The sequence below is a fragment of the Augochlora pura genome, chromosome 6 (genome assembly GCF_028453695.1).
Source record: "Augochlora pura isolate Apur16 chromosome 6, APUR_v2.2.1, whole genome shotgun sequence".
NCBI lineage: Eukaryota > Metazoa > Arthropoda > Insecta > Hymenoptera > Halictidae > Augochlora > Augochlora pura.
In genome coordinates, this window is record NC_135777.1 from 23,889,675 (window position 1) to 23,907,596 (window position 17,922).

Below are 17,922 nucleotides of genomic sequence, written 5' to 3' on the forward strand. Positions count from 1 at the left end.
AATAATTCTAGACCCGAAGTAACTGTTACATTCTTTGTGATACTTAAATAAAAATTTAAGACGCCGTATTAGTACATTTCTATATTACAATTAATAGATAATAGAAATATACATAATACGCTGTTTCGTTGAGCCTTCGTTTATATATCATTAACATTGTACAAGTTATTCCGAGTTTATCAATTATGCGTATCGTTCTAATGAAGAGGGTACGCTCTGTGGAAAAGGGTTCTCGGTTGTTGTGCTTTCTCGTATTATATTTTTATGATTGCCGCCGCTACGAAGTATAGTCGACATAGTGTGAAAAATGTGTTTTATATATACATATATATATATATATCGTGTGCGAAACAGGCGGCAATTGTAGCGTTGGGTCGACATTTATCAATTAGAATCAATTTTTAGTATGAATTTCGAATTCTTTATTTAGTCTTAATTTTTTCCTTTACGAAAATCTTCGTGGCATCGTTAACGAGTTAATAATTAAAAAAATAAACCAATCGAGCTGGCCTCTCATTGGTCAGTGTTCTTTTTTTTTTATTAATAACTCGAAAACGAAGCCGCGGATTACATTTCGCGCCAAGGAAAAAGTTACTTTAATTAATCATGGAAACCTTTTATTTCTCGATTGCGAGCGTCTTTTGCGACACCCTGTTCAAACCAATTGCTTTTCTTACAAGGAAATGCTTCGTGTTACCAAGTAAACGCGTTGCTTCGGTCGACAATATATTACGTCGTTATCTACTTTTTTTCGATTTTTTGCTTCTTCGCCGATTTCGGGCGCAGGCGAGCGTGAACAGAAAAGTGGAGCACGGGCGAATTACCAGGAGATCGGTATCGTCGACAGTAGTAAAAGAAATGTTTCTTATTCGTTCGCGGAAGTTTCGCTGACCGAGGTTCTTCCAGCGAAAACAAGATCGAGCTTAGGCGAGCATCGTTCGACACGATCTTCGACATTTGATAATTTGCCAAGACTTACGATCATTTGTTAAAAAAAAAACGTTAACGACGTGCTTGGAGATCGTAGCAAAGCCTCGTTGCATAGAAGTTATTTTATGCGGCAGTACCATCGTGGCCGAACACAATTCAAAATACAACTAAATAACGAAAACTATTTTTATCCTCGTATACGCTGATTCGAATTAATAGTCGCGTTCAGTTAATTTTAATTAGACGGTTTTGCGGATTCATCTTAGTTGTAAAAGAGAACCCTTTTTTCTCTGCAATTATACGGTATGTCGTTTTCGAGCTACTTTTAATCTGGTGCCGTTCTAGGGCGAAACGAGAAAACGGTGAGGACACCATCGTTGAGAATAATGGACTAATTATAAAAGTTTTATACGATTCTTTGGTGCAGCTGGTTTTCGTGATAATGTGTTATTTTTCTTTGGGGATTCTATGATTTTCTTTCTTTACTTTTTTTTTTTTCATTGTTATTTCACGTACAGAGTAGAAATCGTGTTCGCGACAAATTTATAACAATAGTGACATTGTGTTTTTATTACTTCTAGTTTTCACGTGTAATATTTGAAAAATAGATTTTTATGATGCAAGTATTGGAAACCTAATTTTGTTAGGTCGCACTTTATTCTTGCGCGGACCGCTTAAAGGAAAATTTAGCAGTAGTCTCTACTCTTCAACAACATTGTTGTTTTCAGCCGACTGCCGTTGCGCAGAAGGGACAATGATGTCCTAGAAAAATGAGAGAAGGGTGTGTACACCTGTACTTTGTTGAAACACGATCAATAAAAATAAAAATTGTTTAGTAACATCGCCTCGGCAGAAGTCGCGTCGCGATTACCATCATCCTCGGCTTCGTTCAATTTTCAATTTGAAAACACGTAATCGTAAATTGTCGTATCATTGAACGAAAAAGGATGACGTTAATCGCGATCGAGCCGTCTCCTTTTTTTTATAATTATTAAGCAATTACCTTCGATGTACTTTCCTGTATAAGTCGCGCCAATATAATTGATTATTGTTTTAAAAATTATGTACGACTCCGTGGTCGATATTTTTTTATTAATGTTAATGGTACAGTGTCCTTCCGAAATGTAATTATTAGACTGCGGATTTTATGCATTTGGTGGGTGTAATTTAAAAGACAGAAAAGATTAATAGGGTCTAAAAATATTATTTTATTAATCTGCACCTGTTAAAATTATTCAGAAAGATCTGCAGTCTAGTTATTATATCGTATACAACATTCGTGAAATATTATATCGAGTTCTGTACGCTTATAAAAATTCCTATTCTTTTCATTAATTAACGACAAGCCGGAGCTTAAATTGAACAAGAGGCGCGTTGAGCACCACGTGTAAATATTCTTCGTTTGTGCAAGAGAAGAGACCAAATATTTCCAGTGGAAAGATCATGCGGGTCGTGGATGCCTTAAAGGTTATTAGGTGAACGGAGTGTGCTGGTAGCTGAATCTTATTAAAATGCACCTGACAATACGAATTGTTTATGATAATCATCGTTCGTTACACCGTTTTCTTACTCGACGAAAATATGCTGGAAATTAAGGTACACACGTCTAAACGTTATATTTATCAATATTATTTTATTTAGCATCGATGCGTCAACTATTTTATTTTGAACAAAATTCTCGTTTTTTTCAAATAAATGTGCAAATGTCTCGGTGCATAAAAAATCGATGAGATTAAAACGAAAAGGATTAAAAAAATAATTTTTTAACTGTATTCTTTTATATTCAGATGTACTGTACTCGGCCGCAACGTTGACGTCGCACGAGCGGCTAAAATTCTAGAAACAAGTCTCTCCCGGCTAAAAACGGAAGAACAATTTGATTGTTTGTCCGCCGACAATGAGAGACCAGCGGAGATTATATGGTATCGGAAAATCAGGGAATCGATCCGGTCTCTAAAACGCGGAACAGACTGATTCAGAAGGATGCATAAACAGACGATGTTGAAACTCATTAAAGTTTAATGAATTTGATGGCATAACGGCACGGAGAGTAATAATGCCACACCGAGATATCCTTGTTGCCGGCACTAGGGAACGGGCACAATAATGCATTCCGTGGTCGAACGCCAAACCGTCTACGATAGGGAGGCGATCGCGAAAGTGAAAGCAAAGTCTCATAATATGGTCTGTCCAATCGACCTCGAAATCGCGCAACCGCTTCGTCGCCGGCGTCGTCTAAAGTCGAACCTGCTGCCCGGAGAGATACAGACAATCGGGAGAGGAAAAACCAGCCGGGGCAGGAGAGAGAGAGAGAGAGAGAGAGAGAGACTCCGAGACCAGAAAAGTCGGGAAAAACGCCCGAACCGCGGAGCTTCGACTGGCAAACGAGTCACAACATCGAGGCCCGATTAACTTTACGACAAATCAAGGACGTTTCGTTTTCGTTCTTGCGGTTTAGCAAACAACCGTTTCCTAAAGCGGATTTGCGAACAAGGTTTCGCGTTTGTTACGAATCCAGGGTGACAGAGGCTGCGATCAATTGCGATCTCTTTTCTAGCATTTATGATTAGATTACCGAGCTATATGCGGGATAAAAATTGCATAAACATTTATTTGCCTCGTGAATTATTTTAATAACTTGTAAATAGTATAATGAAATTGTTAAATTATTATATTATCATTTTTGTCGTAAACGCATCAATTGACAGAATATAAATGATAAAATTGAAAAGGCGAAACATAAACGAAGGCAGAAGACGTTCAGAATATTGTTACATTCGTTTCGATTAATTAAAATTGTTAATAGAAGTAGTACCGATTAATTAACGCTTCCGACAAGCGATTTAAAAGGTTTGAAGCTCGCATAAAGATCGGCAGTCTAATTATGCCAAACACCGTGGAATTTGTAATTAAGTAGTCGTAGAAGCTCTTTGTGCGTGCAGCTCGGATTTTATGTACTTGAAATCCTTGCGAGTCGATTAATGGAACGAACACGTTTCCGCAGGTATCCACGTACTTACGAGGCGGCGAGCGATAATCGAAATTTGCGTACGCAGTCTACTTGTAATAATTCTTTTCGAGTTCTACTAATCGCGATCTACCCAGGTAGCTGACTCACTGCTTTGACCCTGAACTATTTCCACGAATGATCGGAATTTATTATACAATTATCGGTGTCGATGCAGATATTGTCTTTCAATGGAACGCAGGCGAACGAGTCTCTGCACCGTTTTGCTCAGTAAACTATTAATAGCAATAATGTAAAACATAACGTCGACAAAAGATAATAACGGAAATGCATCATTCAAGCAAACTGCATCAGGAAATTATTATTGCAAGTCGGTTTTAAACGTGGAATACTGGTATATCCTTATCTAGGAAGCAAGGATTCAAAAATGAATGGTAATTATTAGACCGTGGATTTTTATGCGACACAGAAATTGTCTACATCGATTTTCTGTTTTGCACAAAACGATTTATAATACTCAAAATTGTGTTAATAATTATTATATTAATATTCCGAATGATTTGATAATATTCGAATATTGTTTGAAACGATTAAGACTGATTGATCTTCTAATTTTTCAGAATTCGTTTGCGTTGAGTAAGAAATAACACGTCGGAATAGAACACGCGTTTTTACGAAAAATGGGCTAACGCTGAGAAATTGATTTTCCGTGGTTAACCACGCGACGATTACCTGGAACGATGGGATCGAGATCCACGGATCGATGTTTTAGATCGTACGGCAAATAACAGGAGGATCTCACGGAGAGAGAACAATCGCTTACCGTTACATTTTGCATACAATCTTAGGCTCAGTGGCTCTCAGAAACTTTCTCTCCCGGGACTCACGCCGAAGGGAAGTGAACTAACGTCGCTGATAAATCAGTTTACAATTAACTTTTCCTTCGCGCCTCGCGCTTTTATTTTCCATTACTTGTTTATTCCTTCTAGTCACCCGGTGGGAAATCCTCTGCTCTCTCGGCTCTCTACTTTTGTTGCGCAATTTCTTATCGCTCCGAAGACGTTTTTTATCAATCCATCTCGCGCACAGAAGAATTCGTTCCATCGCACCGAATCGGGATTATTGTGTCCCCCCGTTTATTACTCGGGACTGCGACTGACAGGCTGCGTAAAATTTCGACGGTGTCAGTTCGACGAGTAAACACGCGAGCCGAACGCGACTGTCTCGAAAACTTGGCAAGTACGCAGATTCTATCCGTAAAAGCGTAGAGCAGTTAATGTATGTAAACAAATGTAAGAAGGCTATCGGAACGTGTCCGGTAATCTATTCAAGTTCTAGTTCCATTTCGCTGCTCGGAATCGTAACAATGTTCTGCATTCAAGTTGAACTTTAGCCGGTCATTTGACAAGTAGGATCGACGACATTTTTGCAGAATTAAAATTGTCTTTATTAATCACGACGACTCTGACATTGTTGCCGTAAATGCATAAAAATCGGAAGTTTATTTTTACGGTAGAACCGATCTGATCAATTCCGTGAGACATGGTAAATTCATTGTTTTCATTATATTTCAGATACGCAGAGAAATCGTACGCGTCCGGAGCAAATTAACGGGGAGCACGCTCGACGATAATTAATGGATATATTCGAAGTGTCGAAAGCTCCCGTGAGAAACAACCAGAATTATTATGAATTTGCGCTCGCTTGAAAATCGACACGCACTTTCCGGTCAGTTTAATGTACGGTTGTTTCGGCATAGAATTACGTTCATTGTACGAAAGCACGAAATCCAACGGAACTCCTTCATTTAGTCGTTATTACGAGTTTCATCATTTCGTTGCTGGAAAATGAGATTTAACTCTTTGGTCGATGAACTTTGTGATTTGCTGGTTTCCGAGGCCGGTCGAACCGTCTGCTGAAATTCCGATTTTAGAAATGATCCGTGGACTAAAAACAGTAAAAATGTTCAACGCGTTGAAGTCAACCCCCCAAAATGTCTACAAAGTCTAAATGATTTGATTCACCCCTTGAAGTACAAAACTACCAGTTTATTATTTTATAAAGTTACTTAACAAAGTCCATTCAATCTGAACAAATGCTAAATAGCAATGCAAATTTCAAAATAAAATATTCTGTTTCTAAGTTTAGCCGAATTAAATGGTATCTTTCGGACGCATCAGATTCCTTTTTTATTCGTATGTCAAAGGGTTAATGAGATCAAAACTAGAAAGTTGAAAGTCATAATGGATTGTATCCTCGACTCTCCTGCATTCTGAAAATCGTAAGAGTTACGATAAAAGTTAATTCCGAGGGCTAATCAAAAATGATGAATTAGTAAATACTGTTATGTTTATTATCTCCAATCTATTAATGCTCTTCGAAAAGAGTAATTTTTATTTTTTATCGAAGAGTCAGTAAATGACTAAGACGTCTCAAATGACCGGTAAAAGATCATAATTACGGTTCGTTGGAAAATAAAAGGAGAGGTTTTTAACGCGACGCGATAAAATAAATTGAACGATGACGATTTTACTGGCAGTTTCTTGGTCGTGCCATTCCACTACTGGGATAGTGACTACGTAATAACGTCACGGTTAGCGGGGACCCGACGGATCACGGTGTTTTAACAGGTCTGTCGAGCGGATCAGTGCCCGCTGAGCCTTGAACGGTATCAAACGGTACCCGCAGGAGAGGAGAACGTCCTTCGTGCCGTTGACAAATTTCTCAGTACGTTGCACGTTACCGCCGCGACAGCCGCAGCACTCGCTCCCTAAGAATTCGCCGTCACCCAACGACGCGACGATTTCAGTTCTAAAAAAAAAAACAACGACGTCGAGTGATCGATAAATCAACAAGGCGTAGGATCCCCGATGGATGCGACGCGGATCAGCACACGAGGCGATTAAAGAATGTGCGAGGAAAGTGTTTCCACGTTCCATTGAGATTTGCATGCAGTAAGAGAATAAACAAGTAAGTCCTCCCAACCCCAAATTCCCCTCGTCTCTGTCGCGTCCTCGAGTCGTCCGCAACCTGATCGTGTAAACACAGTGGCCGAAGTGTACACCTTTGTAAACGCGATCGCTCTTTTAATATTAAACCGACGCTTGCACTTGTATCATCTTCTGTTATGAGAAACAAGTCTGCCAGACGCTGATCGAAGTGATCTTCTTTTAAATTTTGTTATTACTGTGACAAATTAGAAGATAGAAAAAGAAATTAACAACTCATTTAAATCTGAGTCTATAAAGAAAATTTATAAAATGCATTTCGCAGATCGATAGAAGTAGCTGATACATTGTCGTCGTTGTTATTCTTCGAAATTTTTCTGTCGTCTAATTTCTGCGCCGATTTTTTAAACCGCTTTTCTGTACTCCGGAAAAGTGACGACATTTTACAAGATAATCGTCCAGTTTCGACATCGCGCACAATTTATGCTGATTTGACAGCATTGCATACCAGATCGAATGGCTAAACTAGAATTCTTCGTAATCACAGTGACGTTCAACACTATAATAAAAAGAAATTGTTTAATTATTCAATAGAGGTAGTTGCAGCTCGTTGTTTAACGTCGTTATAATTTTACTAGATTTTTGGAGAACTGTGGATAGCTGTATGAAAGCTAAATGAGACAATGGATTGTATTGTAAAATAGTGAAAGAATAGTAATAATAATAATTATCCCTGTTACGAATTAAACGGAAAATTCTCAGGAATTTCATGTAGAAACTGTTGCGTTATTTTGATGGTATTAAGAAAAATAATTTGCTGAATCAGAAGATATATTAAACGTTAGTTCATTCTTATTTTTTCATGAGCACTATTCATGCCTTTCAAGGATTTCGGATTGGTCATTCTGTTTACATAAGCCAGATCCAATCTCGAGATATGCAAACCACCATTGCTCCCTCGTGTGTATATTTGTACTTGGAATTTCTGCAATGGTAGGCAGTGTAGTGCAGGTAGTTGAATATTGAATTCAGGATAGGTCGTTATTAAGTCTTTTATAAACTTCGCTGGAAGAAGTCCTGGATCATGCGTAGGTATAGAAGGATATACAAGAGATATTTATTCAAATAATATCGCCAACATTTCCTCCGACCGCTTTCCTTTATCTACGCCAATTATGGTTACAAGGTATAATTTTAGTGTCCTTATCTTGTACCGAGGAATTTTTCTGCTGCAAATATGCTTCTAGATATCTCTACGCGGTACATACTTCCTTACGGTGTAGATGAAGCAGCGTTGACCTAGATCTCGCTCTTACGGTAAGAGTGTTCGTAGCACCATAATGGTCTCTACTTTACACCTCTCGTAAATGAGCGCGAAAATTTTCGAGCGAATCCGTCGACTCGCATTTTCCAAATTTATTACTTTTTTCGTTCATGCCGATGCGAGATACAAAATAAAAAGAACGTAAGAAGAATAAAAAGACGCTGGCATTTTTTTAATATTATTTTAAACTATTTACTCGAATCATTAACTCTTAATTTGTTTTATCTTAACAACTTTTCACTTATTCGATTTACGTAATTTAATTTATTTTAAACTAGTTATTTTAAAGCAATGAAATCTCATTTCTCGAAATTGATGGGGAAAATTCGTATTCTGTAAAAAATTGCACAGTCTAATAATAAATATGCGGGACGGTAACGAAAGTTTTAGAAAATATATTTTGCAGACAATATTTAAGTCCACAATTAGTATGTAACCACGTGCTTCACCCTTATGCGATGCATTTGTTATAGATCATTGTCGTTATTCATTCTTAAATATCCCAAATACTGATAGAATTGTAAATTTGCATCGAATTAATAAACGAAGTCTGTACGTTTTTAGAAGAAAAGCCTCCTCTTTTTAACGCTCATCGATATATTGTAATTTTATCTCATTTACTCCTCGATTTTACTATTTCACATTTGAAAGAGAATACTTTCATATTCTGCAATATTCGCTGTTTTTGGATTTAATAATTCTGAGCCGAGCAGCTCGCAGCGTTACTGCGATTCGGATAGGCGCGTCACCCTCCTTCGTTAGACTCGGAACGAAGTTAATGAACGGTATTAATGAAGTCATATAACTGCATATTGTAGCCTGCAACCTTTTGCAAAACTCTCGTCAATGTTCCGACCATATCGAAGACGATAGCGAATGTATTTTGTTGACCGAAAGACTGTGAAATAAATTTGGTACGTAAGTTACTAGAACTTGCTAAAAATTATTTTTATAATTATTTTATAATTATAAAATTGCTTGAGAACAGATTATTCATTCGTCTGAAATACAAGGATAATAAACGAAGGACGAGAAAAACGCTGCCGGAGGCAGACACTCGGCAAGGATTTTGCGCATCGTGTATTTATTTGCACAGCGCTGCGCGCGAATACTTGCCGAGTATGGTAGTTTATAATTAGCTTGATGCGTTGCGTTGCGCGAACACTTAAACTTCGTGCAAGCGTGCAGAGATTTACAAGGGTTTGAATACGCATAATAACTTATTGTAGTGGCTCGTTGAGAACTTCCCTCGCGCATGCTCATTGCGACAACGCAACGCGTTATTAGGATTGCGAAACGCTTTCGCGGGTCGCGACTTTCTGGAAATTAATTTGTTCTGCCTTTTTTCGGCACGAGTTTCGCAGAACACCCTGTATTTTTTTTTATATTGTACAATTTTTAATTCAGATGATGAAAACGGAAACTTTTCGTCTTTTGATCATTGAAACGCGTCGGTAAAATTGCACGTTTTCCGGTAAAAATTCTACGTGGACTCGAAGCTGAATAAAAATGCTGGCCGCGGTGTCTGGCAACGATGGCCCGTGGGTGATGGAAAACCAATAATTTACAGGTCACTTCCATCACAGAGGTGTGAAAAGAAGGCTCGGAAAACCGACGAAACATGGGAACAAGCGGCGCGTGGACGCTCTTCGCGTTGAACGTGTTGTTCCAGAGTTGTTTCTGGAGCACCGGTACCGCGGCTGGAAGCCTACGGGTCGCTTATCAGTGGAAGCAACTGGATTATGAGTGGCCGAATAATGAGACCAGACAGCTATTCCCGTGGTACAAGCAGGAAGATAATCTTCCGCTCGGTCTCGAAGTCACAAAAGACAGGATCTTCGTTACGGTACCAAGATGGAGACGCGGCGTTGCCTCCAGTTTGAATTATTTCTTTACTAACGGTAAGTACCTGTTCTATCCTGTGTTACAGTAATTTTTTCTTTCCGCAATTACCTTCTATCGAGCCGGCGGATTTTCGGTTGCGCTTCCCTTAACTACTGTTTTATATCATAGTAATGCCAAGGGAGCTTAACGTATTGAAATGGGATTTGTTTATGACCCATTTATTCGTTAACCTTTTAGGCCCTGTGCGCCATTATAGTGGCTTTCGCGGATGCCATCTAATAAATTATTAAAGTGAAAATGCGTGTATCATATCTTTAAGGAAAATTATAATTTAATCACCGAACACTTCGTTCCAATGTACTCGTGTTCAGAACAGCATTATCCGTCACACACTGCAACTCTGCCGTACAGAGAAACAGCCCCGCGCAAAATTTAGCCGTGCCTATGAAGTTAAGTCCTATTCCCTAAGTCCTAACTTCACGGCGAAACAAAACCATTGTCCTAACAGTGACAATCGAACGTTCGTTTCCGGTTTATTCGTGGATTAACGTTATTTAAGGAAGCCAGTGAACGACGAAGCGTCACACATCCTTCTACAGCTTTGGCCAAGTTTCAAGAAACTCGGGAAAACGTGTGGCGACATTTTCTCGACGGAAGTAAGACTAAACACGACGTTATTAGGCCAACTTTCACATGCACTTGTAACGATACGTGCTTCACTGGCGTAGCAGCCTATCGAGATTGTCTGTCGAGTAAATCCGCAACGCCGTTCTTCTTTTTTATTCATCGAGTTCGCCTAGATAAAAAGCACCGGTACTTAACCACGCGAACATTATTAATCCATCGGAAAAGAGATTGTAATTCGATGTGAGACTTTCCGGCGTCGACCATTCGAAGAAATTGATCAAGCGACTTGTTGAAGCTATATTAATCGTGGCTCGATCACTCGATTACCCAAGATTTAATGTTCCATCAAAAATTGAATTTTCCAGGTGGCTTTCTTAACCTCATAGGCACGACGCGCCGCTATAGTGACTTTCGTGAATATTTCGTGCTTTACTCAATTGCTTTATTAATTATTAATGTAAACGATTAAAATGAAAGCGTATATGTCCAATACACTAAGAAAAGAGTGAATACAGCTAATACTGTATATAGCTATACCAAAAATATATATATATATATTAAGAAAATGGTAATTTAGTTAGAAAAAATTTCATTCGCGCAAAATCCTGCCGTGCCTAAGAGGTTAAGCGACCTGCGCGCGCCAATTGTGTCGGGGGCTCGGATAGAAACCGTGGCTCGAGCTATTTACAGTTCCGTGTCCGACCAGATTTTCCACTTTCAATTGGTCCTGCGACTTTCGAAAGCACCTTCACGCTATCCTACAACAGATTATCGATTAATTATATAACTGAACTTGAGGAAACTCTGGGCTGGTGGCGGACTTGTACACGTTGTTAATTAATCTCTGCCATTTGAACCGGGAAACCCGTCGCAACGCGGGGACCAATTCCCAGCGGTCGTATCTTTCGTGCAATCCGATGGACAAAAAAAAAAGACCAGCTCGCCTAATCCTGGAAACAATTGCCAGATCTCTCCGCGGCGGGAAGAATAACTTGTTAAATCGCGCGTTCAATTAGGACCGAAGTGTTAGCATTTTTCAACAATAAGATACAGTTCCAGACGGTTCTGGAAAGAAGAATCGGTCGAGCGAAAGACTGCGAAAGTAGCGATAGCCTGAGATCTGGTCTGATCGGAGAGATAAATTTATTTTTCGCACCATCCTGCGTATGATTTACCAAAGTGCTTCATTCGTGGAGTCATCGACGATTTATTACAAGCAGTAAAACAAGTATCTGTCTTCCTGTTGCTAAAATTCTAATGTATGCTCTTCTACGAAAACCATTATTTATTCCATTATTTCGCCTTTTCCGTTTAACGTGTCCGGGCTTTCATTTTCAGTCAGCTCTTAATTGCGTATTATGGTTTCGCGTAAAGCGTTGATCGGTTTATTGTAACATTGTTTCAGACACGCGAGAGTCGCCGGGATTAATTCCGTATCCGTCATGGGAGGCGCACCAGTACAAAGGCGGAAACGTGCCGGAGATCATCTCGACGTTCAGGATCCGGGCGGATCGATGCGACAGGCTGTGGATCCTCGACACAGGGTTCACCGATATCCTGGACAGTCCGGAGCAGCAAGCCCCGCCCGCATTGATAGTCTACGACTTGACGAACGATCAGATGCTGCGGAAATTCGTCGTGCCCGAAGATCAAAGAACGCCGGACTCGTTGTTCGCGAACATCGCGGTGGAGGATTACGACTGCGAGGACAGCTACGCTTATCTGGCCGATTTAGGCGGACCAGGACTCGTCGTCTATTCATGGAACATGAACAAGTCGTGGCTCGTTAAGCATCGCGCCTTCCATCCAGATCCTCAGGTTGGTAGTCGCGTACCGACGACAAACAGATGCCACGGAATCGGACAGCGGTGTCGGTCATCGTTTGAAGGAGCGATTCTTGAAACCTTTTGTACTATCCGAGACAATTTTCACAATTTATAACCGACTGATAATTAAATCGCTAGCGAAATTTCCATAGCGTTTAAGCGCACTGTAAAAGTAAACGAGATCTGCGTATCATTTTCAACTCGCTTAAATTATAAATTTCTGTAGCAATTGTCTAAGATGATTTTTTTATTTTTCATAAAAGAACGCGGTCTAGTAACAAGTGTAAGATGCGCGGACGATTCTTAGAGCGCTCGCAACAAATTGGCCCACGGTTCTTTGAAGCGGTTGATCATTCGGAGAAGAAGGAGATCGTACAATTATTTCTGGTAGGCTGAGCCTCTTAGTCGGCCTACTAGGAAAATGAATGGAACCACTAAGAGAGAGAAAGGAGGAAGGGAGTAAGAGATAGTTGATTGACTAGAAAGTCTGGAGTAATGCCGAGGAACGTGTTTGTGAAAATTACGCGATATGATACCGCCAAGTGTTTTAAATGCAGCCTAAAAATCCCCGAATATAACCGTGCTTTCAACGGGAAACTTTCTCTGGCAATTACACATGTATACGTCCATAACGAACAGTTGCACAGTAATTAAATAGACTGCGGATCTTTAAGCGAAATGCAAATACGCCAAGACGGTCGCGAAGAACAGAAATTAAATAAAAATAAACTGTTTCTTGTAATCATTTTGCTAAACTGAAAATAGTGCAACTATGCTACTTGGCATACGACGAATATAGTATTTGTTCGTTTTTATTTAAATGGTAAAAGTTATATTTGAATTTATAATTATTTACAGCATTGTAGGTGATCTCTTACAACTGAGCCATTCTGTATATATAAAAAAAGAACTTAAGAAAGCACCATATTTGCATATTTCTGTATTAGAAATGATAAAAATTAGAAATATACAAATATAATATTTTCTTATGTCTTCGTTTAGATATTCGTGAGAATGTAAAAGTTGCTTTGAGTTTGTAATTATGCACACCTCGCTGTACGTACACTGTGTAATTTACCTTTCGAAATTGTGATTTTGTCAAGGCTGAAGAATTTAACGTGTCGGGGATCTCGTTTCAATGGAGCGACGGCTTGTTCGGAATGGCTCTAGCGCCCAGAGGAGACGGATACAGCACCATGTATTTCCACCCTCTGTCCAGCAGCATGGAGTACTCTGTCAGTACAAAATTGTTGAGAGATCCTCAACGTGCAAGCGCTTCCGGTGAGCAATAAAAATATGTACGCCTCTTCCTCGTTTTATGCGAGTCGTATTTTAATTTCAGTTAACTGTCATGAATCCATTACACGTCAATTTGAATTACCAACTATCTGTAAAATGATTTGCACGGCAATTATTTGTGTGGTAATTTAAATGAAAGAACATGATTGCGCCTATTAAATTCAGTCCATCGGAGGACGTTGACAATGATTTAAGACACTTTTACCAACAGTGATTTGTGCAATGCGACTTGCATTACGACACGAGAACGATTGAATTCGATTGATTAATCATTTATTTATGACTCGATCGAATAGTCGACACTATATTTTGCATTGATTATTCGAATATTGCAGAAAACTTCAACGAATTCCATAGTCTTGGATCACGGGGAAACAATGGCCAGAGTAGCGTGAGCTTCCTGGATCAGGATACTGGTGTTCTATTTTACGCTTTAACGAATATGAATGCTATTGCTTGCTGGAAACCACAAAACACCTTCACTACTCAGCAACAGGACTTCATTTACATGGACAACGTTACAATGGTATTCCCCAACGATCTAAAGGTAATTGTCCTGTTCCCGACATGATCATTGGTAAAACTGTTGTGCCTATATTCGTTGAGACAACTCTATGTTCCATTGTTATATCATTCCAGATCGACAGAGATGGCCAGATATGGGTGCTGTCGGATCGTCTGCCGACTTTCATGTACTCCCATTTGAACCCTGACGACTACAATTTCCGAATACTCAGCGGATCCTCTCGTGAAGCTATAAAGAACACAGTCTGCTCAATGGAGAGACCCCTTCCAGCTACAAACAAACCGCGCGAATATTCTCCCGGCGGAGAGGTGCATTCTGTACAATCTGGAAGCTCCAGCTATAGCAAAAAGCACTTCGAGCCCCTCTGCGTTCTATTAACTATTGTACTATCCTTTTCTAGGACGTACATTTGAAAATGTTGTATTCTTTTCTATTTTAATAAAATGGTTGACTATAAAAACGTGCGCACGGTACTGAACTAAGAGAAATGTGAATCTCGGACGACGTTAATATTTATGTGCGACCAAATATCGGCTGAAGAAAATAACTATTAAACGATTGTTCGATAAATAGATTATCTATTAAAATTTAATTTAATAACTAAACGATGGAACTTTGTGTGAAATTTTTCTCTAATTCGATGCAATTTGTTTCGAACGATGCATTATTGTACAGACCCATATGCATCTCTCGAAAAATCCTGTGTTCTTGTTTTAGCTTTTTATATCCTAATTATGTCATAATTAACAATTCTAGGTAACCGTGCAATATGCATATGTAGCGCTCTTTTCGGAGAAATAGCGAAGCTCCTCTCGATGTCCAAATTACCGACAGTCGATTTTAGCTAACAGTTTGAGCGTTTTGTCACTGGACTAATCTTGCCTGTAGAGTACACTACTTAAGGTTCATGATATACATACAATTGTACACAATGCTCTTCTCTTGAATTTAACCGGGAGAAAGCATAGTGAACTTAAAGAAAATATTTAAAACAAACAGTAATCTATGTTAAAGTGTAGAATTTTTAAATAGCAAGTTTACATTTATAAGGCTGCCACGCAAACCTTAATGATGGACCATAAAAGAGAATTACTGACTGACATTTACAATACTTTAGTACAAATAAGATATCCTAACATCACAACAGCGACGATTGAAAATATGGAGATAACAATTCTGAAAGGAGATAATCGTATTTCCTTATTGTCTTGGCTACTAACAAAAAAGTGTGAAAAAATAGCAGCCGAGCTGCAAACACTAAAAGGATCTGATTTAGAAGGTTTTTACTGATATTGTTACTAAATGAACGAAACATTGTTTATATTATTGTACACATTAAAAGAAAATATCTTTTTTATAGCAAGATTAGTTCAATATTATTGTAAAATTGGAATCTGCAATGATAAGGACATTTTGTTGGTAAGTGCGTACACATTTATATTTTCCTGTGCTTTTTTTGATGAAAATAATTAGTGTTTTCCTACAGGGGAATTGTACACTGGAGGAACAACGTTCTACTTTAAATTTAATATTAGATTATATGAAATTGATGTTTATCGAATCATCCAATGATAAGGATAGTAAACTAGATTCCATTGATGATATTTCGCAGGTATACAAATTAATCTGAAAGATATAGTTTATATATTTTATGAACACTACTCTTCAATATCTATTAGGTTTTGAATGATGAAAGTTCCGATAGAATGCTGGCCATCATTAAACCAAAATTAGATTATTCTGAAGCTCTGCAATATTTTGATGACATAAAAAGTGTATTAAATGAACATCCAGATTCAAGTTCAAGTATAGAAAGTGACAAAGATCATAGTGTAAAAGAAATAGAATCGCTGCTAAAGGTATGTTAATAAATTAATTTTAGCAATTATCATGATTCGATAAAATTTCGATTTTGATGTAATTGCAGGTAAATGAAGAAGTAACCTCAGAGAATGATAGAGATGCAATATTTTTTTCGGAGAATACAAAATTTTTAGATGCTTTCTCAATGCAATCTTTGCCAGTGGCAAAAGAGAAGTGTATTAAAAGTCTTTATTCCATGGATTCTGACATTGCAGATCTATACTCAAATTTCTCTTCTTTGACACAGGTGACTTTTTCATATATTCATGTATAATTCAACAAACGTTTCTATATATCGAATTAATTTAATTTTCAGTTCTTGAAAGCAAAACATGAAATATGCAATACTACTATACCAACTGGATTAGAAAAAATGACAACGCCATTAACCAAAATTATTGGAGATATTCTTAATTGCACAGATACAATTACGAATATACGTATTCAAGATTCATAACATTACGTTGAAGTTTATAATTAAAATGTTTTATTTCATCTGACATATTTGATCTGAGATGTTAATCAATGTGTAATACATTTATACGTTCATAGGATGAAATAGATTAACCTCAATCATCATATTCTAGTCAAAGTGATAATGAAGAAGAGAACAAAAGCATAGATTCCAAATCATGATAGATAATGGAACTACAGTTCTACTTTGTCTTTCATTATTGCTTCGATTTAAGTCTAAATATTCGCCTGGCGGGGATTGCCTGGCATCGATGGTTGAGGATTAATAAAATCAATATTTTTGTTAAAGTTTTTATGGATGTAATTACAAATACATGACAATGATTTTACGATCTGGGTCGTTCCTTCTTTTCTTTGTAAAGCGCGAGTAAAGAAACATTAGCAACTTTCACAACTTTAAATCTGACTCCAGGAATATCACCGACAGCATGACCTTTACGTCCAAATCCTGCTACCAAAACCTCGTCGTTCTCTTCGATATTGTTCAAACAACCGTCCCTGGGCACGAACGCTGTGATCTTTTTACCATTCTTGATAAGTTGTACCCTGACGCATTTGCGAATAGCAGAATTTGGCTGTTTAGCTTCTACTCCACTGTAACGTCAAATTAGTTGCTATTAGTACATCCATGGATATCGCTATATAAATTATTGTATTATATAAACATACACTTTTTCCAAAACAATGCCCTTGGCATGGGAAGCACCACCGAAAGGATTAGCTTTCCACCTGGTTCCTAAATGAGCTTTCTTGTAGTCTTTGTCATTCCAGCGTTGATCACGTCTGTGATTGACGTGTTTACGTGCCGTACGAAGACCACGAGGTTTACCTGAAACGGATTCAAACGGTTAGGTTATGTTTTAATATTGACCAATGTTTTCTTTAGATATAAAGTTAATCTCAACGTATTATATATATATATCATTAAATATTATACTGCATATTAAAACAATATTTATTACACAATAATAAATGGGATACTAACATTGTATTTTTTACTAGTATTCATAAGCAACCACGTTAATTCCCATACAATTCAAAAAATGATTATTCATGAAATTGACATGGTTTCTTAAGAAAATTAAAATTACATACATTAAAAAGAATTACATAAACTTCGCACGTCTGACAATTTACGTTTTATAACTATGAAAATAATATAATTTCAAGATTCGATTACGTACCCATCTTGTTCGGTCTGTTATTAAACCGGAAGAGAACTAACCACCATAAACGGAAGTCTTACATGATTCTATATGCTGTCACCGGCTACGTCACACAATTCAAATATC

General features: G+C 38.0%; 3 protein-coding genes across 7 annotated transcripts; 2 read left to right on the top strand and 1 right to left on the bottom strand.

Moving 5' to 3' along the window:
• The first annotated feature begins 2,717 nt into the window (after positions 1-2,717).
• Yellow-b (L-dopachrome tautomerase yellow-b) lies at positions 2,718-14,878 on the top strand. 5 transcript variants are annotated; one of them, XM_078183092.1, is made up of 8 exons: positions 2,718-5,137; positions 5,473-6,232; positions 6,308-6,868; positions 9,741-10,071; positions 12,048-12,460; positions 13,572-13,749; positions 14,103-14,314; positions 14,407-14,878. In XM_078183092.1, the coding sequence occupies exons 4-8, from the start codon at positions 9,792-9,794 to the stop codon at positions 14,704-14,706; spliced, it is 1,383 nt and encodes a 460-aa protein (XP_078039218.1). In that variant the 5' UTR covers positions 2,718-5,137; positions 5,473-6,232; positions 6,308-6,868; positions 9,741-9,791; the 3' UTR covers positions 14,707-14,878. The 5 variants fall into 5 exon arrangements, with proteins under 5 accessions (XP_078039218.1, XP_078039220.1, XP_078039216.1 ...); XM_078183094.1 differs by having other exon boundaries at positions 5,473-5,626; XM_078183090.1 differs by having other exon boundaries at positions 2,718-4,332; positions 4,519-5,137; positions 5,473-6,868.
• A 330-nt stretch (positions 14,879-15,208) lies between these two features.
• On the top strand, positions 15,209-17,222 carry LOC144471239 (uncharacterized). The gene is made up of 6 exons (XM_078183114.1): positions 15,209-15,572; positions 15,654-15,712; positions 15,780-15,905; positions 15,973-16,152; positions 16,221-16,403; positions 16,473-17,222. Exons 1-6 carry the CDS (start codon positions 15,362-15,364, stop codon positions 16,611-16,613), a joined length of 900 nt encoding a protein of 299 aa, XP_078039240.1. The 5' UTR covers positions 15,209-15,361; the 3' UTR covers positions 16,614-17,222.
• On the bottom strand, positions 16,621-17,898 carry Rps23 (ribosomal protein S23). Its single transcript, XM_078183129.1, has 3 exons — positions 17,815-17,898; positions 17,300-17,459; positions 16,621-17,224 (listed from the first exon to the last, which is right to left on the bottom strand). The coding sequence occupies exons 1-3, from the start codon at positions 17,816-17,818 to the stop codon at positions 16,957-16,959; spliced, it is 432 nt and encodes a 143-aa protein (XP_078039255.1). The 5' UTR covers positions 17,819-17,898; the 3' UTR covers positions 16,621-16,956.
• Between the last annotated feature and the right edge of the window lie 24 nt (positions 17,899-17,922).

Excerpts from the sequence above, each read along its gene's own strand:
- LOC144471239 (XM_078183114.1), top strand. The coding sequence starts at position 15,362 with ATGATGGACCATAAAAGAGAATTACTGACTGACATTTACAATACTTTA. Across the intron at positions 15,713-15,779 it reads ATGATAAGGACATTTTGTTG|GGGAATTGTACACTGGAGGA; the intron begins GTAAGTGCGTAC and ends GTTTTCCTACAG. Across the intron at positions 16,404-16,472 it reads ATTTCTCTTCTTTGACACAG|TTCTTGAAAGCAAAACATGA; the intron begins GTGACTTTTTCA and ends TTTAATTTTCAG.
- Rps23 (XM_078183129.1), bottom strand. Across the intron at positions 17,225-17,299 it reads GGCATTGTTTTGGAAAAAGT|TGGAGTAGAAGCTAAACAGC; the intron begins GTATGTTTATAT and ends TTGACGTTACAG.
- Yellow-b (XM_078183092.1), top strand. The coding sequence starts at position 9,792 with ATGGGAACAAGCGGCGCGTGGACGCTCTTCGCGTTGAACGTGTTGTTC. Across the intron at positions 10,072-12,047 it reads GAATTATTTCTTTACTAACG|ACACGCGAGAGTCGCCGGGA; the intron begins GTAAGTACCTGT and ends ACATTGTTTCAG. Across the intron at positions 13,750-14,102 it reads TCAACGTGCAAGCGCTTCCG|AAAACTTCAACGAATTCCAT; the intron begins GTGAGCAATAAA and ends CGAATATTGCAG.